Source organism: Dendroctonus ponderosae, unplaced genomic scaffold (genome assembly GCF_020466585.1).
Source record: "Dendroctonus ponderosae isolate FM_Combo_2020 unplaced genomic scaffold, Dpon_F_20191213v2 Dpon_F_20191213_5, whole genome shotgun sequence".
Lineage (NCBI taxonomy): Eukaryota > Metazoa > Arthropoda > Insecta > Coleoptera > Curculionidae > Dendroctonus > Dendroctonus ponderosae.
Window position 1 is genome coordinate 15,327,184 of NW_026018715.1, and position 15,327 is coordinate 15,342,510.

The 15,327-nt window shown below is 44.6% G+C and overlaps 2 protein-coding genes and 1 long non-coding RNA gene across 4 annotated transcripts in view; 2 read left to right on the forward strand and 1 right to left on the reverse strand.

The window, feature by feature from the left end:
• The window catches only part of LOC109539117 (argininosuccinate lyase), a gene marked incomplete at its 3' end in the record, with an annotated part of 55,201 nt that overhangs the window by 27,029 nt on the left and 12,845 nt on the right, over positions 1–15,327 (forward strand).
• LOC109543249 overlaps positions 1–15,327 on the forward strand; it is a 43,128-nt gene that overhangs the window by 22,006 nt on the left and 5,795 nt on the right. The window contains exons 4-8 of the mRNA XM_048666879.1: positions 5,348–5,536; positions 6,624–8,862; positions 12,627–12,925; positions 13,043–13,289; positions 14,503–15,014. Coding sequence (XP_048522836.1) covers positions 5,348–5,536; positions 6,624–8,862; positions 12,627–12,925; positions 13,043–13,289; positions 14,503–15,014 — 3,486 coding nt within the window. The remainder of the gene's footprint in view (positions 1–5,347; positions 5,537–6,623; positions 8,863–12,626; positions 12,926–13,042; positions 13,290–14,502; positions 15,015–15,327) is intronic.
• On the reverse strand, positions 967–13,970 carry LOC125504624. Of its 2 annotated transcripts, none has more exons than XR_007281607.1 (2): positions 13,366–13,970; positions 967–1,237 (listed from the first exon to the last, which is right to left on the reverse strand). It is a non-coding gene; the product is annotated as an uncharacterized LOC125504624 (long non-coding RNA). The 2 variants fall into 2 exon arrangements; XR_007281608.1 differs by lacking the exon at positions 967–1,237 and adding an exon at positions 2,256–2,500.

Sequence of the window (15,327 nt, forward strand, 5' to 3'; positions counted from 1 at the left end):
CCCATTCAATTCTCTATCCAACGATGCCTTTCGCTTCATAAAAGTGAAAAACGACTGAATAAAGTTACTGTTTCAATTAGTCGTTCCATCTAATCCGCGTATAAAGTGAGCGATCTCTCGGGCGTGAAGAAAGAAGATTATTCTGCTATAAAAAATGTGTCTAATTATTCATAACATCGACTTGTAGCAAACAGGACGTTAATTACAGTTTTTAACTAGCCGAAGGTGATAAACCTTTAATTGGTAACGAACGGCTTGTAACCTGGATTGGTTTGATGATTACTAACGGTGGTTTGAGGAAAGCTGGAAAGTCGATAATTAGTAGGAAAGTTCAATTATACGTTCAGCTAAGGGGTCATACCAATTTGTTAACCATCCAATGCAGTTTAATGGCATGTTTTTAGCAAAAATGCCTTGGAATGGGCGACTTTCGGGCTATAGTCCTGACGTTTCGCTAGCAGCACGATTAACATCTTCAGAAGACGCACAGTGAGAGTTTGCGTAGCAGAAACTTTCATTCGAATGAATGAAATAAATCTGATTTTTCATTCAGTAACGCAGGTGGCCTCGGTTCTCTCACTCACACACATGGGAATCTATTAGAGGGGTAAGATGCCCAGTGTGTGCTACGTTCGAAATTGACACATCCGCAGCTAAACATTTCGGGGTTTCGAGCGACGTAAAATTCGAAAAAATTGTAGAAATTGCTGCGGAATTTCCCATTTTCGACTTTGGACTGCCGATAGGACCACATCGGAAACACACCCCTGGAAATGATTGACGTGCGTGCTACCGAAACGTCGGTAAATAACTCTCTTATCCTCGATTTTTCGAAAGGCGCTGAAAAGACGCCTCTGTATCCCAGTATGAACGGTCGATAATAAATCAATAAGAAGCCGAAACTTAATTGAGATTTGTCCTGATCGGCCTGTGAACCGGTAAAACTAATCCATTGAAAGCCAGTAGTCAATTGTCGACTGACAACCTGGTAGCATATGGAATTTTTAATCGTCCAAAGAGTTTGTTCGTACAGAAGATTCAAACAATGGTATCGTATAGTTGACGACTCTTGTGAATGTCTGTCTGTATTGGCATTTAGTTAAACAACTGAGTCCCCAAAGGAAAAGACAGTGATGTTGATGGCTTTGGTCATCAACCCTAAGATTCAACTGCAATTTCCAAGCGCGTCATCAATGTTGAAAAGGTTAATGTCTTCAGGTCAAGGCGTTCGCTGTGCCTGGGGGAAGAAATAAATTGAAAATCATCTGCTTCCCAACGCTCGTGTTGTTCTTCGCTTTACATAACAGATGACATTGCATTTGCTGTGTTTTCTTGTTCTGGGCCCTGAGAACTCGCTTTATAGTCCGTTTGCAGTTGGAACCAATTTTTTCATTCTATCGACAAGGATGTTTATTCACGTTGACGCGAGGCCCCTTATTTGTCTAAATGATTGCAAATCGATCTAGTTCTTCTAGATTTTTTGCGTTTCTAAGACATTTCCAGACTTTCATCAGCATCTAGCGCCGTTCAACGTGAGTACGCCGGCACGTTCACCCGATTTAACCCCTCTGGATTTTATTGAGGATTTTTGAAGAGCATTCGCCACGTTTCTGAAAGCTTCTGTTCAACTCCCAATGGGAGGTTGATTTGTGAGTTCTTATCTCAGGGGCGGATCCAGTTTTAAAGTCAGAAGGGGTTATGTAGAAAAAATATAGTCTTCTGTTGTCTATGAAATTAGAAAAATGATCGTCGTTTTGTGCAAGGGTAGGCGCAAGATTATTGCAAAATTTCATGTTTCTCGGAAGCAAAATGAGCAAGAAGGCTCGTTTTTACATCATTCCAGAGATAACTAAATGGCCTTTATTCGCAGTTTCTCAAGAACCATTCGTGCCAGAGAATTCGTTTTGGTACCGTTGGATGGAGAATTGAATGGAGGGGAGGTCATGACCCCCATGACCCCCCTCCCTGGATCCGCCCTTGTCTTATCTCCCGCAATATATTAACATATGACCTCTTATAATGGTCTAGAGAATGGGTACAATCAATGGCCGCGTTGTCCAAATGTCACTTTTATTAAAGTGCAGTCGTGACGGAAAGAAACACAATTAAAGGAACTGATCTAGATCATGGCCGACCGCACTTTTAAAACCAGTAGTAAAATGAAGTCACAACTTTGCGGCTTTCGGTTCACACATTTCATATCCACACTCGCAATTCGGCTGCATGAAACCGAATTTATTTATTAAGACTCGGTTTTAAGTGTCAAGGCATTCGAAAGTCGACCGCTCAATTAATAATTGCAAATTGGGTTTTACTCGCGCTGTAAAGCGCAAAACGGTAAAATGTAATCAAACTCATCTGCGAAGTTGAGATTACACTCTGAAGATGTAAGCCAGTCGCGCTTGCGAAACGTCAGGGGGCAAACTCTTCAGTTCCAAGTCATGGCCACGAAAGCCTCACTCTTTCGGGAAGGTTTTATGTTGGCTCGAGCATAAAGCAACTGCAACTCAAAGTTATGAAACAGACATGACTTTGTTATGTAAATGGGTTCGTTTCAATTTAGAGCCCGTCCCTAGAGAATTGAACATTTTTATGAAGCACAAGAACAAGGTTGGTGGGCGACGGGACGCCCTCGTCACTTTCCAACATGAAGAAGACCATATGGTGGTAAAGGAAATGCAATAATTCGCCATCTAAATCGACACTAAGTTGGTGGCAATAATTAGCCGATCAGTTTAGGTCCAGTTGGTTTGGGCGCAGCCACTTCATCATCGCATTGGTCGGGTATACGGTTTCCCAACCAATCACACCCCAATTAAGAAAAATCCGGAAAACAATCATTTAATCCCGTACGAGGCGGCCTTTCATCGCCCGATAACATCTAAATTACATTTTAAAATCCGCGGGCTTGCCGTAAATAATCCGGCTTTTAATTAGCTCATAAATTGCAATTTTTCGCGAGAAGACAAATGTGGGACTTGATTTATGGGCCCGATGCGACGATTAAGAATAAAAGTGGTAATTTCATCTTGTGGGTAGGGGCGTAACCGCATGCATCCCATACCAAACTCATCGAGGGTTCGCTTCGCCGAACTTTTTTGCAGTTTCTTTTGCATAAGCTCTGTTGAATTTATATGGAAATTTTACAACGCCAATGTTTGCTCTTCTGCCAATAAAGCAGCAATCGTTTCACATTCGATCCTTCTTATGGTACTCGAAGAATCAACACTGGCAAAAGGTTGTTTATTTGCAGATTTAAACGAAAATCCAAGTGTGGCACCATTTCAGGTCTTTCTAAACTGTTTGGATTCTAAATGGGAGGAATTGACGTTATTAGAGCGTCGGATTTGGTCCCGACGTTTCACCAGCACGCGTGGCAATCATTTCCAGATGTGTGTTTCCTTCTTATGCAAAGTTCCTATCGACGACGCACTCAAAAAACCAAAAAATCGTCAAATTGTCAACAATTTCTATGAATCTTTAGCTTCGACTTTTGTTCAATATTACAGAAAATATTTGAAAACGACCTCGCTCTAAACATTTTTTTCCAAATGTGCCTCCTGAAAATTCAGAAATTTTAAGCCGCCAAGGTATCACTTTGGAACGTAGCAGCCACCGGCCGGCTTACCTCTCCTATAGATGCCTGTGCGTGCGAGAGAGAAATCCGATGCCAACTGCGTTATTGACTGGCAAAATCCGATTTATGTTATACACTCGAATCAAAGTATTTGCTGTGCGAACTTTCACTATGCGCCTTCTGAAGATGATAATCAAGCCTGCTGGCGAAACGTCGAGACCAAAAAGTATTTTAGCGATAAACTGGCTTAATTAAATCTCATGAATTGTTTGGCAACTCGAACATTGCAACGGTKCGACTGTGATTTTTTCACTCAAAAACGGCSRGTYGCACAAAAAAGACTTTTGYTCAATATTRTAAAAAGTATTTGGAAACGACCTCGCTCTAAACATTTTTTTTTCAAAAWGTRCCTCYCTRAAAATCCMGAARTTTTAAGCCGCGAAGGTRTCAGTTTGGAACGTRGCAGCCACCGGCYSGMTTACCTCTCCTATAGAKGCCTGTGTGTGCGAGAGAGAAATCCGATGCCAACTGCGTTATTGACTGGAAAAATCTGATTTATGTTATCCACTCGAATCAAAGTATTTGCTGTGATGTATATTATATATAGTATTGTGTTCGACTGTGAATTTTTCACTCAAAAACGGCGGGTTGCACAAAAAAATGTCAAGAGACCTTTTGTGTTCCTAATTGATGACACAATCCGAAACTGATTTAACGTTTGAGAAAAATCAAGAGATTTTGCCTTTTTTTAGTTAAAATGCTCCCATGTTTTGGGCATTTGGCAACCCGAATGACTGTGATTTTTTACTCGAAAACGAGGCGTAATAAAAAAAAAATCAAGACACCTTTTCTGTTTCTAATTGATTACGAAATGGGAAACGTGAGTTTAGTTTACAAAAAAACAGCCTCTTATTACTGTTTTTTAAATTGAAAGTGTCCCGTTTGTATTGTAAGGGTTGTAAGTCCCCGTTCCAGGCGAGAGGAGGAGATTCCTCTTCAAGAAGAGCCTTCAGGAAGCAGCAGGAGTTTGAAGAAGAATTGAAACTTTACTAAAAGAAAACATTGATTGGGAGGACCCTCGGAGCACCGAAGGAACCCGAAATCGGATGATTCAGTCCTTCAAGTGGTTCGCGTAGATACTGCAGGATATCCTTCCCACCGTTCCTTACGTCACGACATTGTCTCCTGCTGCAATTCGTAGTGCAACAACGTAGCCAGCGGCCGCCGGCAGTACTTTTCGATTCAGTCAGTACTGCCGCGACTCGAACCCGTTTCGAAAGGAACCCGCACCAGTTGTACTGTTGGCGGTTTTGCGGTCTTAGGAAGTGTCGCTCGCGATTCGCCCAGTACTCGCTCACAGGTCAGTACTGTCAAACCCGATTTGCCTCATTCGGCCGTTTTTGGGTTGTTCCAACTGTTCTGGTGTGAAATTCAATTGACCGGCAGCTCGTTAGCAGGATGACACGGATCTACGCGCAATCTAATCAAGTCGTACCGGTACCGTGGCGCGTTAAAAGGGTCAAGTTGGCACCGTAAACTACAATCACTCACTATACGGTTGCGGAGCGAGGCAACTGATTTTTCACCGAATGCCTGATGATGGAGCAAGGGAAACGTGTTTTTACCTGTCACCCAGTCGGAAAATTGCTTTCTTTGAATGTTGTATTAACGAATGTTTAGTCATTTTCGAATGCAAGATGCTAACGATCAACGCCCATATAGGGTTTCACTCAAATTGCTGGTTTTAGAGTGTTTTTTCGGTTGTTTCAGGTAGTAGATTCGAGGGCGCGAACAGGCGCCGATGGTTCCCTGCAAGCTCAAGCCAGCAGGCAATTGGAGGTGTTCCAAAGCAGGGCGGCAGGCGCCCACCTCCAAGTAGTTAAAACGAAGACGGTGAGCAGCAGCCGATGGTCCGGAAAGGGCACGGAGTCGTCCATCAAGGGATTCGAAAATTTACAGGTGAGGTGCAGTAAAGCTTTTCATGAATTTGGGACAGTCTGTATCTGTAATTTCTTCAAGTCAAAAGCTTTTATGGGGTGTTTCGACTGAAAGGAAAAGCCTGATCTAGACCAAATCCGATGCGAAGGACCAAAATGCGATTAACTTCCATTGAAAGGAGGCAGATAGACACTGACTCACATGTAGAAATGTTTTTCGGGCTTTGAAGCCGTGGTCCAAGGGAATTTCTTCCTGACGTTTCGTCCACAACTGCGGTGGACATTATCAAAGGCCTCATCGCTTTTGAGCGCGATGCAGTTGCAGTTGTGGACGAAACGTCAGGAAGAAATTTTCATGGACCGCGGCTTCAAGAAAACATTTCTAAATGTGCCTTGACCGGCCGTGAAAGCCTTCACAGTCTGAGACACTGACTACTTTCGAAAAAGTGCCTAAAAGTGTTGATAGCGTTTACTTTTAATGGGAAAAATTGCGAGGTCAAAGTCATCACCTAATAATCGCCTAGATCTATGAACAAAATCCGGTGCGAAGGACCAAATTTTTGAAAATTGCTTCGCAAGAAAGGTGGTTGTTCGCTAAAAAGAAGAGTACAATAGAATGAGTAACATTAACCCGCAATGACACACACAATTCTGGTTTCGATCTTCGTGTCTTCCGACTTATTCTGCTGTAGCTGAAAGTAGCGACGCGATTGGTCGGCGAGCTGAAAAGTGGATATCGGGCGATCGATTCCGTGTCGAAATGCATTATTCATCGCTATTAAAAAAGGAGTCCAATAAGGGGTCAATAATATCTATGGCTTTGCCAAACAATAACTGAGTTTATTAGAGTGTGACTGAGACTTTTTCTGGCTGCTATTTTAATTTCGAGTCGAATTACTTTGGCCTGCACGCTCACGGACCAATTCCCCCGATCGCCGCTTTATTATAGAAAATCGGCTCATTTACCTGCTAATGATATTTATTCGCCAACAACTACCTGATGTGTGGGGAAATATTTATTAAATCGACTCGCTCTCTGGTTTGAACACAAGAGTGGTAGGCAGTGGCGGGTAAAGTTCGAAATCAATAAAAAAGTACTTCACTTTCAGCTGCCGCTCAACCCTTTGGACCTCACGTCGGAAAAATCCAAGGCCTCAGTGGGGCGTAGCGCGAACCGCCGCCCCCCCTCCAGACCTCAGCGGAACCCCGCCAATGACCTCCACAGCCAGCTGAGAAGCGCCCACTTCACAGCCGCCACCAATTTGCATCGAGTGTCCAGACTGTGCCACCATATCCACGAATCGGCAGTGCGGAACGCGTTCGGGCGAAAATCGCCATCAACATCGCCACGCGGCAGTGCGGACGGGAGTGTGAGTGGCGTGGAAATAACAGAAATCGAAAGCAGTGTTACGAATTCGAGCAGTGATCTGAACGCGCATTCGAACCTCGCCCGAACTAAAAGCAACAGCAGTGAGGATGTTCATCAGGTGCCCGAGGCGGAGTCGAGTGTGAAGAGCGTGGAGGATCTGGAGGATCTGGAGCAGCTGCAGAGCTGGAGGAGGAACTCGAAGGTGCGGCGCAGCCTGCAGATTCCCGCGGCGCAAAAGGCGCCCACAGCCCAGCTGCCCGAGAATGCCACAGTGAACGTGAAGAAACTGAGGGACGAGCTGGAGAAGGGGCGGCGCTTGACCACCGCTCTAAGGAACAACTCCATATCGACAGACCTGAACGCGCTGGACAACATCATCCAGTCAATATCCAGCGCCAGCTCGCTGGAGCGAAGCTCCACCGACGACAATCTGGATGAGGAGTGGCTGGCGAAGCACAAGCAGAAGCGAGAGTCGTTTGTGACTGTGGAGTCCCTTCAGGCAGTCAAGGGCAGGCTGCGCCACACCAGCTCCCCCTACACCAAGCTGGAGGACAGCGACGATGGCATAGTGAGCGAGGACCTGAACGACAATCAAACCACCGTAAAGTCCTACATTTACGGCATGGAGAAGGCGCTCCACAGCAACAAATCCGTGATCGGAACCGGCAGCTTGGAGTCGCGCTCCAAACTCACCAACGGCACCGGCAGCCACAAAAGCGAAGACTGGTACAACCGGAGAAAATCGTACGGCTTCGAGAAGGTCCATGGCTCAGAAGAGGCGTCCTCCATGCTGAAAGGCAAGAACCTGGTGGAGTCCAGCACGGACAGCGGCATTTGCAGATCGAGCGAAATAATGGTAGTCCCCACCGCCATCAATTCAGGCAGCGAAACCGAGCCGGAAGCGTGCCAAGCCAATGGGGCGAGCTACGGAAAAGTCAGAAAGATGACGAGCATCTTCAACCAAGAGGACAGGGGCGCTGAGCTGGGGAAGGCCTGGAGGCAAACCAGCTGGAAGAGCAACGAAATCAAGTCCACAACCATCACCATACCCATAGTGAAGAACAACAACGTGGTGGACTTGTCGTGGAACGACCAGCCGGAGAAGGAGGGGAGTAGAGCAGTGGCGGAGCCACTGCAACTCCCCGAGGACGAGAACGCAACCAACGGAAGACGCGGGAAGAAAGTGGAGTTCTGCAAAACCGAGGTGCACTTTGCCGCCGAAAGCGGCAAAGTCAACATCGTGGAAACAGACGAGAAACCTCCGCCCACCCAAAACTTCCGGAGGAGGCGCAGAAACTCCGGCCCCACCAGTGACTACCCGGAGGACTTCAACAAGAACGGCCTTCCAGTGCTTCACTTCGGCGACACCTCCTACGAGAAAACCATGTTCGGCCTCCCCGATGAGCCGGAAAAGACACCTTCAGCGTTTAGCGTGGTCACGGTGAACACCAGCAGCGACTACCATACGGAGTACACGGACGAAGAGAGAAAAGACTTGATGGCCGACAACGATAATCTGAAGGGGATCTTGAAGAACAAGCCGGTGAAGCCCAGGCCGTACCATCTGGGCCAGCTGGAAGACCCAGAGGGCTGGGGAGTGAAGTTGCGGCACGTTCCACAGGAACCAAATGCGCCCATCTGGAGATCGACAGTCACTGTCCACAGCACCGTACACGAGCCGACGCCAGACCTGCCAGAGTTCCAGAAATTGCTCAGAAACCTGCGTCCGACAACGAAGAAAACCGACTATTTATCCGACAACGAAAATCGGTACTCGGACAGTTTTGCCCACGTCCGAATGCTGCCGGCCGCTAAAGACAATCGCCGCTCCTCCTGGTCAGTGGCGGACCGCGTGCCCCTCGTCGACGATATCCAGGAAAGCCGGGGGTACTCGACTAAGGTGAACTTCGGCGATGGGCAAGCCACTGTTGTGCAGAGCGACCAATCCACGTGGCCACGAATGGAGAACCTATCGAAGGGTGAGTAGGCTTCGATTAGGGGACTGATGGAGGAGGCGCTAACTAACCCAGCTTTGTAGAACTTGCTTCGGAAATCACTTTTTCTCAAGCTTTCTATAGTTTTCTTGCTATTTTATCGCCAAAAACATCGCCTATTTTATCACCAAATCAGATGGAGTTGCTTTAGCAACTCCCTGGGAAGGAAGGTTTTCTCGAATTCAAAATTCAAATTTTATTTTCACGGATTATCAGTATATGTTCGTGTTCAGTGGGCGTCTATTTGAAGCGAATCAACCTTTTCACCCAGACCCTTTTCCTTCTGATGTAACAGTTTGTGGGCAATTGGTTAAATCGAGGCCCAACCACAATCAATGGGCGACTAATCGGGGCATCCTTCTGGCCAATAGAAAATAGTGATTTTACGTTTCTAAGGTGTTGCTCTTTCGTAAGGAGCATGGAAAGTCCTAAGATTGGCGGAAGCATTAATGAAAGCAAATGTCCAAAGCACACACTAAAGCTCGTGTCCCATGCATCCGTTTATACGATGGTACGAAAGTGTTTCTATTGGTTGGAGATCTGTCAATTCGTCCGCCGTCTTACGAACGGAGGACGAATTGACAGATCTCCAACCAATAGAAACACTTTCGTACCATCGTATCAGCTGTCAATTTGTCCGTCGTCGTACGAATTGACAGATCTCCAACCAATAGAAACACTTTCGAACAATCGTATCATCTGTCAATTCGTCCGTCGTCGTACGAATTGACAGATCTCCAACCAACAGAAATACTTTCGTACCATTGTATCATCTGTCAATTCGTCCGTCGTCGTACGAATTGACAGATCTCCAACCAATAGAAACACTTTCGTACAAACGGATGAATGGAACAAGGGCTTTAAGACCTAAAAAAAATGTGGGGACCTTTTTTCGGGCGCTAAGGTAGAGTTCAGTAGCAAACAACTTGAAAATTGACCAAGTGTTCCGTCTCTGTCTCTACTGAGGCAGAAGCAAACATTTTAGAGGCTGTCGAAGGATCAAACTGTCCATATCTCGGAACAGTTGGAAATGTCCAATGACTCATTAAGACCTTTTCGTTAGCCCTTCTCAAGACCTCCCTTTGCCTATTGAAGTTTATTAAAAAACCTTAACCTCTAAAGAAATAGGAGCAAGAAACTTTCAGGTGCCTTGGAAGGTCATTAGGACAGTTTCGTTAGCCTTCTGGAGATCCACCTTTGACTATTTACATGCATCAGAAACTCCTCAACTCTAAAACCATATTATCAGCGAAAAGCACCGTAACCTCACAAAAGGAAACAATTATTTTGCTCAATATCGGTCAAGGTGATTTTTCTGTCTGCTGTAACGTGATTTTTTACTCGGTTTTCTATTACCCGATTACTATCTAATTATTTCAATTGCATGTCTGCTATTAAGTAAATAATAGAGGAAGGTGTGTAATACTTAGGTAGTTCTTAACAATGGCTGGGGCTTCGGGTTTCGGGTTGGTTTGGGAGCGGGGCAATTTGTGAAGTAGACTACTAGAGAGTAGCAGATGATATGAAATAATCACAATCATATGAAGTGTTCTGGAAACCTAGATTTCGCGCAAAACCAATCCAATACTGCGCTCTGGACAAAGTTGATTCGATAAATCCGGTTCAACTTGGCCGAAGTAAACCCAGTAATCGATGCGGCGTTTAAATGGTCGTACAATGACCGCGTTTACTCCATCACATTCACGTTACAGTTGGTACCCGGTAGTGTCTCTTGTTTTAATTATCGCATTACCAGATTAGATCGCCAAGGTCTAGGCAATTATGGTCGCCTAAGTTTTAAACAGTTACGCTCAACGCCGGTACCCAAAGTGGTACTACATTCACTGTTACACTTACATGTTTAAGAGGCAAATTCTTGCTTAGCTCTTTGTAACAGATAATTCCAGCACGAGTTTAGAGTATAGATTTAAACTGAAGATTCGTTTATAGCAGAAAACCATGAGTAATCGGGTGCTTTATTGCTCTGATTCCACCGCACCCGCTTTGCAGCAACCCTGCAACTCTTCGAGCTGTTTATGTACGACCATGAAACAGATTTTTCGGGAAAACAGGCTTATAGATGAGGAAATAGTGCGTCACGGGCACTGCATTATGAGTTTAAGTGGGAGAGTGGGGCGGTTATAACTATTTCTGCGCCAGAAGTTTTAAAATTAGTATCTAAAAAAGTGGGTTGGATATCTGCCAGCTGCTTCCACCAATATGTAAAAAAGGTCTCCTTTAATGTGCTCTGGTAGTTTGTTGCATTGCATTGGTTACTGCCCGCAACATGATTTTTTTGCCTTCGACGAGTTTCCAGGCGTTTGGCCATGCCTGCACCTCCACCTTTCACAGGCGATTTCTTCCAAAGTAGGCCCAACCTCGACAAACGGTTTTCACCATTCAATTAAGAAGGTTTTCATTAATATATCAGAAAAGCCGCGTTGCGCTCGGATCATCACTGCTTCCGATATGAATTTTTGAAATTTGAGGAATTTTCTGTCTTGCTGGCATTTTTGATGCTTACTTTTTGAGCGGACTTTCCTTCATAAGCAGGCCAGATATCTTCCAGCCGATCCTCAGAATCCATAAAGGACGTTTTCTTTGACATATTCGAGTAATGTGGTTATTTTGCCTTGCTAACTCTCTTTAATATGATTTTTTTATCTTCGACAATTCGGCTATTTATGCATCTCAACTTTTCAAAGTCAATTTCTTCACAATCAGGCTCCACACAGACAAACGGTTTTCACCAGTCCATTAAGAACGTTTTCCTTAAAACACAGGGGAAATTTCATTGCACTCGCTTTGTCAGTGCTTCCGATATGATTTTTTGAACTTTGACGAATTTAGTGACTTTTTGCCATTTTGACAGCTTACCCTTTGGGAGTGTTTTTCTTCACAACCACGCTACATTTCGACCAGCCGATTTCAGGGATCTCTTAAGAAGGCCTTCTTGAACACATTCTAGGAATGTGGTTACACTCCCTTGGTTACTGCCTTCAAAATGGCTTTTTGATCTTCGACAAATTTTCAGTTGTTTAGTCGTTTCTGCACCTCACTCTTTGAAAGTCGATTTCTCCACAATCAGGCTCAACATCCACAAACGGATTTTACCAGTCAATTAACAAGGGTTTTCTTAATACACGTGGGAAATTTCGTTCCACTCAGTTGGTTGCTGCTTCCGATATGATTTTTTGAACTTTGACCAATTTTCAGTCGTTCGGCCATTTCTGCTCTTCAATCTTTCACAGTTGATTTCTTTGCAACCTGGCTTGATATCCACCAGCGAATACCAGCCATCCATTAAGAAAGTTCTCCTGAGTTCCATCGGAAAATCCCCATCCAGTCACTTGGTTGCTGCCATCAGCATGCGATTTTAAAATTTAGAAAAACTAGAAATTTCGGGATGATTTTTCATTGTTTCGGTGGAAGGGAGCATTTTCCAGCAGAAACAAGGAATTTGAGTGGGTAAAATGAAAGAATGGCGTGGTTAAATTCTGCCAATCTGGAGCCCATCAAACCAGTCAACTTGGAAAAATAAAATACGCACTAAATGTTCACTGGATGAACACGTGAAAATAGCCTTGTATAAAGCATCCGTAGTGTACCTTTCTTCTCTTTGTGCATGACATGTTCTTGATCTCTTCAGTAGAGTAGCATTAACCATAGGGCAAACTACCCAAGCCCAGTAGACGCATTAGCTGCTTGTTGCCGTAAAGCTGATAAGAACCGAATCGGAAATCTTCCAGACTCCAAGCAGATCCTGAACAGGGGATTGGTGGTGCGAATAGGCCGAGAAGACTCGATCTCGAAGCACACGGTGTGCTCGAAAATGACGACGACCAGACAGTTGAATAACAACACGACCACCACCACCAAGATCACCATCGATCTGTCGCCTTCGCCGCCCACCTCCGACAAAACATTCACTTTCACCAAATTCAAACGATCTCACCACTTGCAGCATAGTTTTAAGTCCACGCCCCTGGTGCTCAACACGCTCAAGGACCGCAAAGCGGAGCCCAATAAGATCCCGCAGCAGTTGGAGGTACTACATGGATAGTTTTTGGGCATCGACATTCAATCGAACCAGTTTAGTCGACTGAATGTCGATGGCCGAACGCGCCTAACGTTGCTTCTCACAATGATACCGTTCTTCTGCAAGGCTTTGAGGAAACTGTACGAGGACGTGGCCAGCGACGATGGGGACAGCGACGCGGACAAAGAGGTGCAACGGTTGCTGAGCCGCGTAAGCGACAAAGAACTGACTAGTTTAGAGAGCGACGCCAGTAGCGTGGTGTCGGGTAGCTGGAGCAGGATGAGGGCGTTCAAGAACCTGGCAGAAGCGGGCCGCAGTAGCTTTAAAGAAGCCAAGTCGAAATTTGATCTCACTAATGCTAAAGATATCAAAGGTACACTATAGTCGCGTAACCGCGTACAAATCAAGTCTAGAATAAGGGACTTTCGCATCTGGGTGAACATTCTTACCTGTGAAAAAATGAACGGTGAACTTGGAGTATCAGGAAGAAGCTCGTGACTTGTTTCGTGAAAAGTCGGGCTTGAAACACCTCTAGGCCTGGGTGACACTGTGTTGAGTTGAGCCGCACTTTGAGTTAATGAGTTAGAACCGATACCGGGATTTTAACGTTTAACACAAAATCCATCAACATTTTGCTCTTGCACACGATTGCTAGAAACTGTTTGGTCTAAAACGGGGAAATCCGGAATTTTTTAGGAAACTGAAAACATTTTCAGAGCGATGAGGATGACGAGTTTTCTAAATACTTTGTTAGGGTTAAATTTAAGGAAGAATACAATCGATGCAAAATTCAATAATTTAAATGAACGCCTCGCACCGTCGCCATCAAATCACTAATAATCCATCTCCCCTGGCAACGCCACGGATGTTGTGTGTTGTTGCCCGGAAGTACCGTCGCGCCGTCTGCTGTCACAGCGATGAAGTAGCTATGTTGCCACTCCCGGTCTGGGCGTGTCCCGCCAGGAGCGGCTAATTGTAGCCCCCTTGGAATACATTGTTGCCAGATTTCAGGAGAGAGGGAAAATTAGAAAGATATTACTGTATACTTACCGAGTTATTTAAGATATCGATAGAATAAATTATTTCCGATTTAAAATGTCTACCAAAAATCAGTTTAAGATTTCTAATGATGAAAGAATTTTAAAAAAATAATTAAAATAATATACATTATAGTTTGAATAAATTTCACTTAAATAAAAACATGGTAATAATATGCGCAACGATATTATAAACAAACAAAATTGAATTTAATTAACAATTTTTGCACAACACGTCAACTAAAAGCTCTTCTCTCAATTGATCGGGTTGTCATTCGGGTGTCAAACAATTCTTAAGAAACGAGCCTTAGAAGAGCATGATGCACAAGCAAAAAATTGCTCAAAAAAGTCCCAAGCACCCGCACCAAGCGCTTTGCGCGGCACTGCGCCAACTCTTAAAAAATTCCTGAGTTACCCAGACCAAAAAACCCCAGTTCAAGGCGCAAGCTTCCTCCTGACGAATTATTTCCTTTTAATTACCCATTGCACAAAATTGCCTGGAGAAGTTCTGCAGAACGACCGTCCTAATTCCGCCCAAAAACCTTCCAGATAACACCAACCCAACTCGTCCAATGGAACCACCCGCTAAGGCCGGCCCCACCTATAACAAGTACAGCATCCCGACCAATCACAGCAAGTACTCGCCAGTAGTTTTAAGAAAATCGACGCTGTTTGCCACGACTGAACCGAAAGAACTGATCCCTTCTGAGAACCGGACCGAAGATTGCTCAATTAACAATAGTCGCAGCAGCGAGTTTAGGAACGTAGCGAACCACAAGGTGCCCGATCAGATGGTGCTCAGACAGCCCAAACAGTCCGAGATGACCTACTTTGGTGTGGGTGTGAGCGCAGCCAGAGACGCTGTGAAGAAGCCGGATCTGCTTCAGAACCATCAGAAGCCTAGAAGGCCTACGCCTGAGCAGGAGAAGAAGCCGCCCCCTATTTACGAGAACTTGAAAGGGGCGGGCAAGCCTTTGAAGTACCCCAAGCCCTCCAGCGGCAAGGAGTTTGATGTGAGCATTCTGGATGAGCTCACCAAGGCGGCTGATCAGATTCTGCAGGTAAGAGTGCGGATCAACCTTACAGTAATATTTTTTTGCAATATTTAATATAGGTTGACGCCACAGATTTTTATATATTTAAGAAATATTTCTTTTATATATATTTGACATTTAAATCAGATATTTAAGCAATATATTTTTTAAATATTTGTTTGAAATTTATTGTATATACTTTCCTGACTGTGTTTCAATTCAAAATCAAATCTATTCCTGGCTTTCAGTCATTTATTGTCTCTATTTATTAATCAAAATACGTTTCGGTGTATTTTTCCACCATCATCAGTTTTTATGTGTAGCGTTGTTGCTGCTTTAA